This window comes from Lissotriton helveticus, chromosome 3_2 (genome assembly GCF_964261635.1).
Source record: "Lissotriton helveticus chromosome 3_2, aLisHel1.1, whole genome shotgun sequence".
Classification (NCBI taxonomy): domain Eukaryota; kingdom Metazoa; phylum Chordata; class Amphibia; order Caudata; family Salamandridae; genus Lissotriton; species Lissotriton helveticus.
Window position 1 is genome coordinate 499,023,755 of NC_136062.1, and position 14,120 is coordinate 499,037,874.

General features: G+C 49.7%; 1 protein-coding gene across 1 annotated transcript in view; it reads left to right on the top strand.

The window, feature by feature from the left end:
- Positions 1-14,120, top strand: part of NUP160 (nucleoporin 160) — a 289,550-nt gene that overhangs the window by 107,097 nt on the left and 168,333 nt on the right. Inside the window, exon 16 of the mRNA XM_078684503.1 lies at positions 12,302-12,429. Within this exon, the coding sequence (XP_078540629.1) occupies positions 12,302-12,429 (128 nt within the window). The remainder of the gene's footprint in view (positions 1-12,301; positions 12,430-14,120) is intronic.

A 14,120-nucleotide genomic window follows, 5' to 3' on the forward strand; every position in this document is an offset into this window, starting at 1 on the left:
CACCCGACCGCAGTAGTGGTGCCCCTCGAGTGCCAACGTGAACCTTGGGAACCTTGGTTCTACCCCCCAAACCTCCAATTCCAAAACCGATGTACTCACCAGTAACTTAACACTTCGTTTTCCTCATAGAATTATTTTTAGAGAAAAATGCACCATTCAGTCCTAAGTGTTGAACTGTCTTGTACTACACAAACCATAATCTATTGCTTGCAGAAGAGTTAACCTTCTTAAACACGTATTGTATGGTGTAAACTGTTACGATTATGTATCACCAAACTAGAACTGTAATCAAAAAGTAAACTGAATGTTCCTGCTAATTCAATATTCACTGTCTTACTGAATGTCACATTGTATGAAGAGTTTAACTTCCCTGCTACTAAGTAAATGTTGGTTCAGAAATAAAATTACAGAGTAACTTTATATACAAACAATTGGTCTGGATTCAGTCTTTGAGTGCGTGGCCTCATTTCTTGCCTGAGTGTGTACAACAAGTGCTCAACACTACCCTCCTGATATCCTGACTGCTCAACCACACTACCACAGAATAGTACGGTGCGATCTACTTTAGCCTCTTCTATATCTCTGGGGATCCTCTGGACTCTGTGCACCCGAAACCTTACGTTAGTATGGTATGTACAGAGCCAGCTTCCTACAGAGTTCTTACTCACTTTGGCTGAAGATATTCCCATAGGGGCTGCCGCTGCTCCTGGGTCTGAACTGGGGTGCAAAGTGACCTAAAGAATGATGATGGATTCAACCCAGATCTGTGACTGGGGGTGAGTGTCTGATGAGTTCCAGCGCTCCGTCCATCATCTCTTTGTGTTTGCTTTGTTCGCCCTAAGTTGGCAGGATATGCCGAGATGTGGGTCCCTTGCTGACTTTGCCACTGTATTCATGCTAGCCTGGCTGATGAGGGGTGTTACCCAGAAACCGGTCCCAGGATGCTTGTTTCCGGTCCAGGGAAGACATGGCTTGGCAGTTCGGGCTGGACTGTTCCCAATAGGGCACAGGGTCAAGACTGATTTGCATATAGCTGGGTCTGAACTGGGGTGGCGGAGTGGGCTAAAGAACAATCATGGATTCAACCCAGATCTGTGACTGGTGTGAGTGTCTGAAAAGTCTCAGCGCTCCGTCCATCATCTCCTTGTGTATGCAGTGCTCCTGCAGTTGCCATAGCTTTCATTCTTAGCTTTACTAGAGTGGGTGTCAGGAGATCGTGTCAGACTGAGGTAGTAACTTCATATAGCTGGCAACCCGAAAGCCGTGTGGGGTGGCCTAGAAGTTCACCACCCCCTATCACTGACTAACAAATGGTTTAGTTGAGAGATTCAACTAAACTCTTGAAAGGCATCCGTGCACTCCCTGAAAACCTCAGGAGGTGGGATGTTCTGCTGCAATGTCTGCTTTTGCCCGCAGAGACGTACCGTAGAACGAGGACATTTTTCCCCCTTTAAACTTCTGTTTTGTCATCCTGTAAGGGGACCATTGTGTCTAGTGAAGGAAGGCTGGGGGGTCCTCTCGAAGAGCCTAAGCAAGACATAGTGGACTATATACGTGGCCACATTCAAAGATTGCTGCATACATGGAAAAGGCATCTAAAACCCTGAGGCCGGCAAAGAACTCCAGAAGCTCTGGTATGACAGAACTGCTGGAGTTCAACCAGGGCAGAAGGTGTTGGCTTTGAAACCTGTGACCCCTAGAGCCCTCCAGAGCAAATGGAGTGGACCCTTCCCTGCCCTTGTAAGAAAGTGGGAGGTCACCTATTTGGTGTATCTTGGCATTTGCAGGTACCCCAAGGATCATCTATGTAAACCGCCTTAAACCCCCCCATGACAGGGCGGGAGTGGCCTTGAGGATGGTCACTGATGAGAACGACGAGAGCGAGCGTCTCCATGACGTCCTCTATCATAGTCCCAAAGATGCGTCAGTGATGGATTGGTCTTTTCTGACACCCTCTCAGCCTGACATCAGTCTGACTGGAGGGAGGTCCTGGAGCAGTATGCTGGGCTCTTTTTCCCTCACCCAGGTCAGACCAGCTGGTGTCCCCATGTTATGGACACTGATGATTCTCAAAAATAAAATATACAGACAGTCTGACTAAGTCAAGGAAAGCATCAGAGCTGAAGTCCACAGGATGCTGGAGTTAGGGGTGATTGAATCTTCTAAAAGCCCCTGGGCCAGCCCAGTGGTCATAGTCACCAAACCTCATGCCAAGGTTGGTAACACAGAGCAGAAGTTGTGTGTGGACTATAGAGGTCTCAATGCTGTCACTAAGACAAATGCACACCCTATCCCAAGGGCGCATGAACATATTGACGGGTTCGGGCAGCCAACTTCAAAGACCTCTTGAGCAAAAGAAAAATCAGCATTCTCAACCCCAGGTGGACATTATCAATTTTCAGTAATGTCATTAGGACTAAAGAATGCCCCCGTCACCTTCCAGAGGTTGGCGAATCAAGCCCTTGCTGGTTTGGAGTGTTTTAGTGCATCTTATCTTGATGACATTGATGTCTGTAGCTCCATTTGGCAGGGTCACCTTGGAACGGTCCTTGAGGTCCTGCAGAGTGCAGGCCTCATTTTAAAGGAAAGCAAGTGCCACATAGGGCAGGACTCTGTTGTATACTTGCGCCACCTTGTAGGTGCAGTCCAAGTACAATACAAGAGCCGGACAATTGTGGACTGGGTGGCTCTAAACACGCAGACTTAAGTCGGGGCTTTCCTTGACTTGACTGGGTACTTTAGGAGGTTTGTGAAGGGGCATTTTACCGCTGTGACACCCCTCACAAACCTGACCACCAAGGAAATGCCAAAGAAAGTAAACTGGTCAGTGAGCAGTAAAAAGGATTTTGACGGAGAAAGTAAGAAGAAAGGAATGTGCTCAGCACCCACTCTAAAAACTCCAAACTGTTCTAAGCCGTTCATCGTGCAGACTGATACTTCTGAACATGGATAGGAGCGGTCCTATCCCGAGCCAGTGATGATGGCCATGATCAACCTGTTGCGTTCATTAACATGAGGTTACTCCCCAGAGAGCAACGTTGAAATGCCATTGAGAGGGAGGCCTTTGCTGTGGTCTGGTCCCTGATCCAGACCACAGCAAAGGCAAAGTGGTCAGTTCTCACTTCCTGGTTCAAACTGACCACTGGCATCTCCGATGGCTAATGCAAATGCCAGCATTTGTAAAGCGCACAGCTACCTCCAACGGAAGTGTCCCGGCGCTGTCCGTATAACGCTTAGGAACCCTTCCTGGCTTTTTCCCTGTGAAATGTCAACTCCTGGGCACCCCCAAGGTGAAGCCAGGCATCCCAGCGCTGGTGGGGCTGTTGTGGAGATTAAGCAAGCTATTGCCCAGAGTTGCAGAGTGGGACTGTGAGAAGTTGGCCTGATGTGCAGTGCTCACTATTCTAGTGATCACTATATATCAGTCCAAACAACCCTTATTGATGATTGGTTGTAAGTCAACCTTATAGACCAGCTATCCTAGTAGCATGGATACGAGCAGTCTAAGGCTAAGACTCTAGAGGGCGTGTTAAGCCAGCTGTTTTACCATCACATTACCCCTTGAACACCAAGTGAAAGGACACCACACAAGTGTTATGAAAATAAACAATGTATTTATTAGAATCACAACAACCCTGTACTCTTTATGAGGACAGGGTGCTAGGCACACAACAAAACTCTTACGAAAATACTTAAGTTAGCACAGTATATACAAATGCCCGAGGGGCACGAAAAACCATATACTCTAAAAGTGGAATGCGAAATTACTAGCAGGTAAGTACAGTACTAATAGGCTTTGGAATCGCTAGGACTTGACTATGGAATCGTTAGATTACGTCTAGGAGACCTAGGGGACTCGGGTGCAGAGTGTGCACTCTCACGCGGGATGCGGGACAAAGTCTATGGAAGCTAGTAACGCTAAAGTTAGTGTTCACGGGCGAACCCGACCTGGTAGGGAGAAAACGACAGTGGATCCTGACCCTTGGATAGTGAGGCTATGCTGGGGCACCGAAATGCCGAAGTTACCTAGCCCAGGGGCTGCAGCTGCATAGGTCTCAAAAGACGTCGGGAATCCTCGTTGCCGGACCAGGAGCCTGGAAGAAAGATGCTGGCAGGCGACCAGTGAAGATAGTTCGAGTTGATCCAAGCCTGGATCTGGAAGATGGATGACACCTGAAAGCAGAGGGGACCAAGTTCGTGACTACTAGCCAGTAGTCAGTGGGCACCAGGAGGGCACCGGATGGTAGTCACCTCGACTAGGTGAGTGGGCGACGCTGGCTCTGCAGATCTCACGGACCAGGAGGCGTTGTCGGCGACCAGGATGGAGAGGCGAGCTGTCCCACGATGGATGATGCTCTCGACGTCGCTGGACCCAGGATTGGGCAACAAGCCTTGGCTAATTCAAGCCCACGCGGTGGACTCAAAAATGGCGTCTTGAGTGGACCAGGAGGGTCCGGGGTGCTCCTCTTCGGGAAGGGAGCAAGGGCCAGTCTGGAGCAACCAGACCAGCAGCAGTGTGATGTCGTCGGGCGTCGTTCAGAAGGCCACAAGCCAGCGGGCTAGTAGCCAAACAACGCGGTGAGCAGCAACAAGCAGAAGGGCCCCACGCCGATCGTGGAGATGCTGGGGGGCTGATCTTCGGTGCAGGAGCTGCTCAGGGTCGGGGCTTCTCGGACCCCAAAGCACTCACCAGGAAATTACTCGGCGGGCTTGCTGTGCAGAAGTCGTGCAGTCTTGCAGATGGCCGGTCCCTCGAGGTCTCGTCGCACCCACGGTTCTCAGCTGGGCTGTAGAGGTGGGTAGAGGTCAGAGGTGCCAGGGAAGCCGGTTCTCGTCGAGCTGGGCAGTCGGATTCCGGAGGAAGGACTTGCAGCAGACCGCAGTGTTCTTAAGATGGTGCCTGCGGATGCAGGGTGACTACTCCTTAGTCACAAGGGAGAAATCTTAGGAAGAAGTCTTGAGTTCCTTTCGTAGAAAGTAGTTTCAGGATTCAAAGATGATCTGATTTGGAAGGGGGCCAGTCCCTACCTTTATCTGGGAAAAGGGGGCTGGCACGCGACTAGGTCCTGCCCTATGGGTGGGACCAGGAGGGGGGTGGTTACACCCACTTCCTTGGCGGGCTTTTCCCCAGCACAGGGTCTGGAGTGTCCCTGGAACTGGTTCAAGCCAGCCTATGCACAGTGAGCACCGGGGTGCCACGTGCAGTCACCTTCCTCTGAAGCCCTGCCTACCTACAATACACAAAATCCTGTCTGGGACGGTGCTGGCACCGCCCCTGGCAGGAAACCCTTTGTCCTTATCTCCTGCTCTGGGAGGACTCCCAGCAGCAGGAGGGCAGACTTGTGTCTCGGTGGCAGCATCCATTTTGTGGATGCTAAGGCTCTGTCTGACTTTACCCGGGGTTAGGGGTTACATACATGCCGTGTCCCTCTAGAAGGGTGGAATGCTAACCCCGTCGCCAGAATTGGCGAGGGGTTAGTATTCCAATTCGTATGACACCTTACTCGACATGTTTTGATAAAGCTATACCAGAGTTGGCATATAACCGCGAGGATTATAATGCACTTAAGAGTATATGGTATGCGATATCATGGAAACGGCTAAGGGATAGATCCCGAAAGCCGCAGACAGGCTCAGCTCATGCCAGGGCACCATCTCACACGATTCCAAGCACTCTGCCTTCAGGATTGTTAAGGCCTGCCATAGGAGTGACTGATAGGAGATCTGTGTGTCCATTTTAGGGTTAGATATAGGTATACTATATCTAAAGCAAAGGGTGAGTACACCACCTTGCCCCAGCTGTCGTGCAGCCAGTTGTGTCAGTTTAGTTAGTCAGTCCAGGGGTGGCACAATACGTGCTTCAGCCCCTGGGAGACTTCTGGGTGCACCTCAGCCCTGGGTACAGGGACTTGGAGAGGGCCCAGTGCCAATTCAGTACCTGGGTACACTTTGTAATAGACAGAACAGCTAGGCTGTGGGTCTGATTAGCAGGCCCACAGCCAGGGAAAGTCGTAAACCAGTGCAGCAAAAAGCAAAAATCTGGGTGATCATAGGATTGCAGACCCTACTCTCCTACAGGGACCCATGATTAGAATAGGCACCGAGGCGAGAATTATCAGGTCCGAGGAAATTGAGCCCAAGACCCGCCGAGGCGGGGAATTGAACCCTGGTCCCGGACCAGACCTCTGCATCAGGGTCTGCCGCTCTAACCATTTGAGCCACACTGAAAGGTGAAAAGCCCAAACTATTGAAGTGCTCCATCTCCCTTTAGCGTATGGACTTTACAGTGGAGAACAGACTTGAGACTGACCATGACAATGCAGATAACCTTTCCAGGACTCTCTTGGGAAAGGTTAGTCTCATTCTCTTTTGGGGGGAGGTGGGTGTAGGAAAGTATATTCAATGTAATTTTAACTGGAAGTGTCCTGGGTTCTTGCTGCCCAGGTCCCCAGTGCCAGTTCTGTTTCAAAGATTGTACAATTGTACCCTAATTGGCAATACCTTTAGCACTCTCTGTGAGTCCCTAGTAAATGGTACCCCTGGGGCCTGAGGTACTAAAGAGGGTCCCTGGGGGCTTCAGCGTGTATTGTGCCACCCTAAGGGACCCGTCACCAAACTCATGCAGTCTGCCATTGCAGACTGCGTTTCTTGGTGCAGACAAACGTGAAAACAAGTGTGCCATGCTTGTAGACACTGCACACAATATAGGTAAGTCGCTCCTACAGCAGGCCTTACACACCTATGGAAGGGTGCACTATAGTACATGTTATGTTACTGGGTTTTATAAAGTGCATAGCTGGCCCAGCAAAGGGGCTTCCCAGCGCTAACTGGCAGAAAAACAAGAAGGCTGCAGAAGAGGGCAGGTGGCTAACAGAATAGATCGAGACTAAGTCAGAGGGAAAAGATAGGTTTTAATGGCCTTGCGAAAAGCTAGATAATTGTCCATACTACGGATGTACACCGGGAGAGAGTTCCAAAGTTTAGCCACCAGAAAGCGAAAGGACCGCCCTCCTGCACGCACCTTCCTCATCTGAGGGGCAACCGCCAAGTGCTGGCCCATAGATTGGAGGTGGCGAGTAGCTGTATAAGGTGAGGTCAGTTTTGCCAGAATGCTAGGTGGGGAAAGCTTCATGACTTTAAAGGCAATACAGAGGGACTTGAACTCGATGCGCCTAGCCATCGGCAACCAATGGAGTATGTGGATGGCATTGGTTGTTGAGCTTTGTAAGGAAGGGAGTTTCTGTTGCAGTAACCCCCCTACTTTTTGCCTGATAACTGATGCACTTTTCCTAGGTGTGCCCTGTGTCCCTGCCAATAAGGCGAAGGGGGGGGGCCGTCACCTAGAAGGTTCTGTCCAAGAGGAAAGAGGCAAACCATCCCATAGCCGGGCCCACAATTCCAGCCTCCTCTAGCCGTTGTAACAGCATCTGATGTGATACCGTGTCAAATGTGGCGCTGAGATCTAGTTAAACCCAGCGGAGGTACGTCCAGCATCTAAGGCTGCCCTCAGATGTTCGGTCACAGCCAGGAGGGCAGACTCCGTGCTATGACGTGGGCGAAAGCCATTCTGAGAAGCATCCAGCATGGAACTACTTGCCAGAAATCCTGTTGGGATGGAATTTATGTAGACCTCAGTCAGAAAAATTCCCCTCTGGATAACCTATTACATCAAACACTTGCCCATTCATACATAAAATCGTATCACCAGAATATAACACCACCACCGTCAAAGGGCAAGTGTAGAAAATGTGCAAATGTTTTATTCAATATTAATGAAACGTATTAAAAAGATAACAACACTAATGAGCAAATGTTATAAACACAATTAAAAAAAAACTATTACAGTACTGGGAGAACCTGCAAGAAAATTTGTTTCTAATCATCTAGACAATACATCAGACCAAAATTCATTATTTAGACATTTCATCAGACAAAATTTATTATTTCGACATTTGTTTTTTCCAAATATTTGTGACAATAAAAGCAAATGTCATATACAGTCTACAGTATGTCTATACAAACCAGGCGTTGGCGCGTTTCGGTGGGTATTACTACGTAAACGCCACCTTCTTCAGGACAAAGGCGATAACTCCCATAACGCATTTAAAATCTGTTATGAATCCAAGGTTTCTGTGGTCACGTTTCGAAGGGTTAATAAACCTCACTCTCAGTAAGTCATCACTATTTTATTAGTTAAAAATCTCAAACACTTGTGTTTCTCACTGCAAATGGTCGATGTAGATATTGCTAGAGTGAAATTCTCTCATAAAATCTTAGGGTGTTTAATATGAACCCCTTCCTGTTTTCCTTCATGCGCGGTTTGAAACATTATTTCGTGATGTTAAAATATAGTTCCATGTTGCGCAATTTTCATTCGATCTCATTTTACTGGGAATTCAGGTACGGGGTGAAAACACTCTCCATAAAACGGGAATCAAGTTCTAGATATCTACAGCCAACAGAAGTCTTTTGAATGTGACTCCTCCTTGTGCTGGCATTGTGTATTGACACCGACTCCATGTTAGAATGTTTTTTTTCTTTTCTGCCATTGGATTCGAATGTGCTGCTGGAGCTCAAGTATAAAGACAACCTTCAACACTTTCGTCACTATCCCTGTTCTTCTTTTCAACACCAATTATAGGTTAAAACAGTACTACAGCTGACCTGCTACCAAGATCTTAGACGTCATGGATCGACCGACTCTCCGCAGGGGCCTTGAGTCCCCAAGTCTCTCGTCGACATTTTGTTCCTCAAGGATATGACTCCATTTCAATACTGCCCCTGCTGTAACCTGGGATACCCCTTGTCTAACCATTACCAAGTGCGTAGTTTGGGTTTGTTGCCACAACGCAATGACACAAATTATGAGGCCTGCTTGTCGTTCAGGTCGAAAGTCTGTCACTTTAGGGACAGACGCTGGGCGTATCTCAAGATGTGCCTGCTCTCTGCAGCAGATGCCTTGGACAACTTTGGGGAACAAACCTTCAACACTGAAGACATTGAAAAGCTGGACTCATGGATATTCCAGACAACCAACTGTCGCCAGAGTAGACCTTCTTTTCCGGCTTTGAGGAGAAAGAACAGTCCAAGCTTGAGGTTGAGCGAACAAGACCTCGCTGACAGACACAACACCACTGACTGAGAGTCCACCTAAGAGGCTATTGGCCCTGAAATCACAGAGCCGACACCAGCCCTGGCGCCGAAGCAGGGTGAGTCGAGACTGACTTCGATGCTGATACCGTAACCTCCAAAAACCTCGAAGCTGCTTCTGAAATCCTCCCCGGCACTTCCGAAGGCCAAACCTTCAGCAGTGAGAAATGGTCTTAGAAATTCACGATGACTCAGAACAGCCAATCCTTGAGCAGCTTAATACTCTTTGGCCCCCAAATGAGACGATATGTTAATCCAAAGATTGGGAGGATTGCTACCAAGCTACAGCCAAATGTGGTTATCCCCCTACTGCGGAAGCCAACCTTCGAGGAGAACGTAGCCTTGGCTCTGAAACACAACAAGAAATACAGTGGCACAAGACCTATCCACTTTGCTCCTTCACCACCACCTCTACCTCCTTTTCCTCTACGTCCTCTTTTGCCTCCTGTTCTTCCTTCAGCCACACTAACAAGGGCATATACACCTCCTGCTTCACCTCAATCCTCTGCTGAATCGTCCAGCCCCTACCCTGAGGATGAGCATACATCCCTTCTGGAGAAGACACTCCTCCTTATGGCTCCCACCAAACAGCCCTCTACTCTACTCTACTCTTCTCAATGTCCATCAGTCCCCACAAGAAGCTCCCCAACTAAGTGGGCATCACCAGAAACCAAGGTCAGATCAGACACCCAGCCCGTAAACAGGTCTATCTAGCGATTTGGCACCTGAGACCCTAGAGTTGGCTACCTATGCCTTCCAAAGCAGTTCATAGACCTCCTCAAGGAAGCACGCAGGCCCACTGTGCAAGCTTGCCATGCAGCAAAATGGAAGGGTTGTCCCCACTACTTTATCCCAAGGAACATAAATCCATTAAACACTCCGGTCTAGGAAATATATATTCTTCCACCTTCATCTACAGCTCTCCGGGCTGCCATACCCTTCCATTAGACTCTAGTTATCAGACATATCTGATTTCATCCACCATAGAGAGATGTCCTGGTTTCCTGTACAGGTCATCAAGGCTTTCATGGAGGGCCTAGAGTCATTCCCCCAAGGGTGCATCCAGTCGCTGAGTGGAACCTCAACATATTCCTCCACAGACTGTCACTCATTTGAGCCAATGCATTCCTGTCCCCTCCATGTCATGGACTGAAAGGATGCATTCTTAGTGGCTATGATCTCACTCCTTTTTATGCACTCACACTACAAGAACCCTATATCTAGGTCTGCAATGAGACGGTAATACTATTGACCAACCCAAAGTTTTATAACTCCTGAATCCCTGATCCATTTTTGTTATTTGAGTCTTGTTGCAAATGTTACATTCTTTTGTGTTTTAGCACATTGTTTTGGGAATTTAACTAATTGGTTTCTTTCTTTTAAGGTAGGTTTGGTTCTCCTTGGTTACTTGATACTCATTTCTCCAGATAAAAGCCTTTGGCTTTGAACCGTCACTGCCAAGGCTAAGCCTAGTTGTTGATTGTTGAATTTAGAGAGAGCTCTTCCCCAAAAGTACTAACCAGACTCTTTCAGTATGCCGAGCATGTGAAGTTCATCTCCGGTATCCCGACCTGTGTGTTCTTCCTTCTGGCTTCCCTCCCTGTAACCTGTGTACCTGGTGGATAGATGTGGTTTCTAGACCTGGGTGTGAAGTTCTGATAAACTCCCTGTAGCAGTGTTTTTCCTCTCCCGCGGCTCGCCAGACCACTTCCCGGCGAGAATTCTCAACGCGGGCGTTCACGGCTGGTCGCTACCACTCGCGTCGAGAAACCATCTGCTCGCGCTGAGGAAGCTGCCGCTTGGGTAATGTAATGTAATGTAATGTATAGGCATTTATATAGCGCACTACTTACCGTAGGGTCCCAAGGCGCTTCGACCGCTGCGAAACCCTTCCTGGCTTCCCTGAGAGATGGTCCCTTAATGGGTATCTCCAGGGTGAAACCAGGCATCCCCGGCGGTCTGGTGGGGCCGTTAGTGAAGATGAGGCAAGCTAATGCCCAGAGTTGCCGAGTGTGATCGCTGATCAGAGTGGGCACCGAGGCGACAGAATTATCGAGTCCGCTGACCCTGGTCCAGAAACCTGCCGCGCCGGGAATCGAACCCTGGTCCCGGGCCGTCCTCTGCTCTCGGGTCTGCCGCCTCTAACCAGTGAGCCACACTACTTCACATCTACTTAAGCGGCAGAAAGAAGCAGCGCCCTCTTGTGCCGTTCGTGCTGATTTTACAGTGCGGGCTTAACACCCGGCACTAAAAATCGGTGCGAGCAGCGCCATGTAATGCACTCCGCCTCTTGCAGAACTCCACATAGCGCAACAAAGTTTCTGGGTTTCTTCGCGCAGTTCCGGAAAGTGGAACTCCGCCCAGGCCTAGTTGTTTGTAGTTTACTTGAGTTTATTGTTGAATTTAATTCCTGGTTAAAACTCTCCCACCTTCCTTTCCTGCTTTGTGTGGTCTCCCTTGGCAACAGGAGCAGATATGGCCCTCAGTATATATCGCACCTGGACCAATTAAACTGTACATTTGGACGCTGAGCAAAGAAGCATGCAAAATCTGGCCAGCAATAGGGAGCGAATGGTCCGCTACGATTGGAGGAGACTACAAACGTTTAAAGTTGGTTAATGCCTTGATCAAGCGACCCTTCATTACTTTGGGAAACGGGGATGTGTTGTGCGATGTACACCCAGACCTGGAATCAAATGGCCTAGTGCAACCCGGCAGACAATGCAAAGGAAGAGGGGCAAGAATTAATAATAACTGAACCCTTTTTATTTCAAAACCTTGAAATGTTATACTATTTATCCTCCGTTATGAAATCAGACCTATCCCTGATAGTCCTAATACTAAGAGGATAATAAACTTTGATGAGCCTCTGTTGCAGGGCAGATTGACCCTATATACCTCCATCGAAACCCTCCTTTAGTTCGCTTCTAAAGCCCCTTTCAGATTCCAAACTAAATTGTCAACATGCGGTAGCTGGTGATGGAAGAGTCGCCAGAAAAGTTACGTTAATCTGTGTTGTTTTGGGTCTAATTCTAGATTTCCTCTTCGGGGTGCTGATGCGTGTGGTTGGCGATGGGGCCTCAAATGAGGCTTCATGAGCTGGATTTGCTCTGGTGCTTGTGTCATTGCTTCTTGTTTCTGTTCTGTGCAGAGAGAACATCATGCAAGATCTACACAACAAGCTGCAGGACGTCAAGAACCTGACCCAGGCTATTGAAGTGTTGCTTCGGGAAATGGATTATCAGACTGATATGGAGCTGGAGAGGACCTTTGACCCAGGTACTGAGATGTGGTGAACTGACACTAGACCCAGGTACTGAGCTATGGCGGGCCAAAGCTAGAACCAGGTACTGAGCTATGGTGAGCCGACGCTAGACCTAGCTACAGAGCCATGGTGAGCCGACGCTAGACCTAGGTACTGAGCTATGGTGAGCCGACGCTAGACCTAGGTATTGAGCTATGGTGAGCCGACGCTAGACCCAGGTACAGAGCCATGGTGAGCCGACGCAAGACCCAGGTACAGAGCCAAGGTGAGCCGATGCAAGACCCAGGTACAGAGCTATGGTGAGCCGATGCTAGACCCAGGTACAGAGCTATGGTGAGCCAATGCTAGACCCAGGTACAGAGCCATGGTGAGCCGACGCAAGACCCAGGTACAGAGCTATGGTGAGCCAATGCTAGACCCAGGTACAGAGCCAAGGTGAGCCGATGCAAGACCCAGGTACAGAGCCATGGTGAGATGACGCTAGACCTAGGTACTGAGCTATGGTGAGCCGACGCTAGACCCAGGTACAGAGCCATGGTGAGCCGACGCTAGACCCAGGTACTGAGCCATGGTGAGTCGACGCTAGACCCAGGTACAGAGCCATGGTGAGCCGACGCTAGACCCAGGTACTGAGCTATGGTGAGCCGACGCTAGACCCAGGTACAGAGCCATGGTGAGCCGACGCTATACCTAGGTACAGAGCCATGGTGAGCCGACGCTAGACCTAGGTACTGAGCTATGGTGAGTCGACGCTAGACCCAGGTACAGAGCTATGGCGGGCCAAAGCTAGAACCAGGTACTGAGCTATGGTGAGCCGACGCTAGACCTAGCTACAGAGCCATGGTGAGCCGACGCTAGACCTAGGTACTGAGCTATGGTGAGCCGACGCTAGACCCAGGTACAGAGCCATGGTGAGCCGACGCAAGACCCAGGTACAGAGCCAAGGTGAGCCGATGCAAGACCCAGGTACAGAGCCATGGTGAGCCGACGCTAGACCTAGGTACTGAGCTATGGTGAGTCGACGCTAGACCCAGGTACAGAGCCATGGTGAGCCGACGCAAGACCCAGGTACTGAGCTATGGTGAGCCGACGCTAGACCCAGGTACAGAGCCATGGTGAGCCGACGCTAGACCCAGGTACAGAGCCATGGTGAGCCGACGCAAGACCCAGGTACTGAGCTATGGTGAGCCGACGCTAGACCCAGGTACAGAGCTATGGTGAGCCGACGCTAGACCCAGGTACAGAGCTATGGCGAGCCGATGCTAGACCCAGGTACAGAGCTATGGTGAGTCGACGCTAGACCCAGGTACTGAGCTATGGTGAGCCGATGCTAGACCCAGGTACAGAGCCAAGGCGAGCCGATGCTAGAGCTAGGTACTGAGCTATGGTGAGCCGACGCTAGACCCAGGTACAGAGCTATGGTGAGCCGACGCTAGACCCAGGTACAGAGCTATGGCGAGCCGATGCTAGACCCAGGTACAGAGCTATGGTGAGTCGACGCTAGACCCAGGTACTGAGCTATGGTGAGCCGATGCTAGACCCAGGTACAGAGCCAAGGCGAGCCGATGCTAGAGCTAGGTACTGAGCTATGGTGAGCCGACGCTAGACCCAGGTACTGAGCTATGGTGAGCCGACGCAAGACCCAGGTACTGAGCCATGGTGAGCCGACGCTAGACCCAGGTACTGAGCTATGGTGAGCCGACGC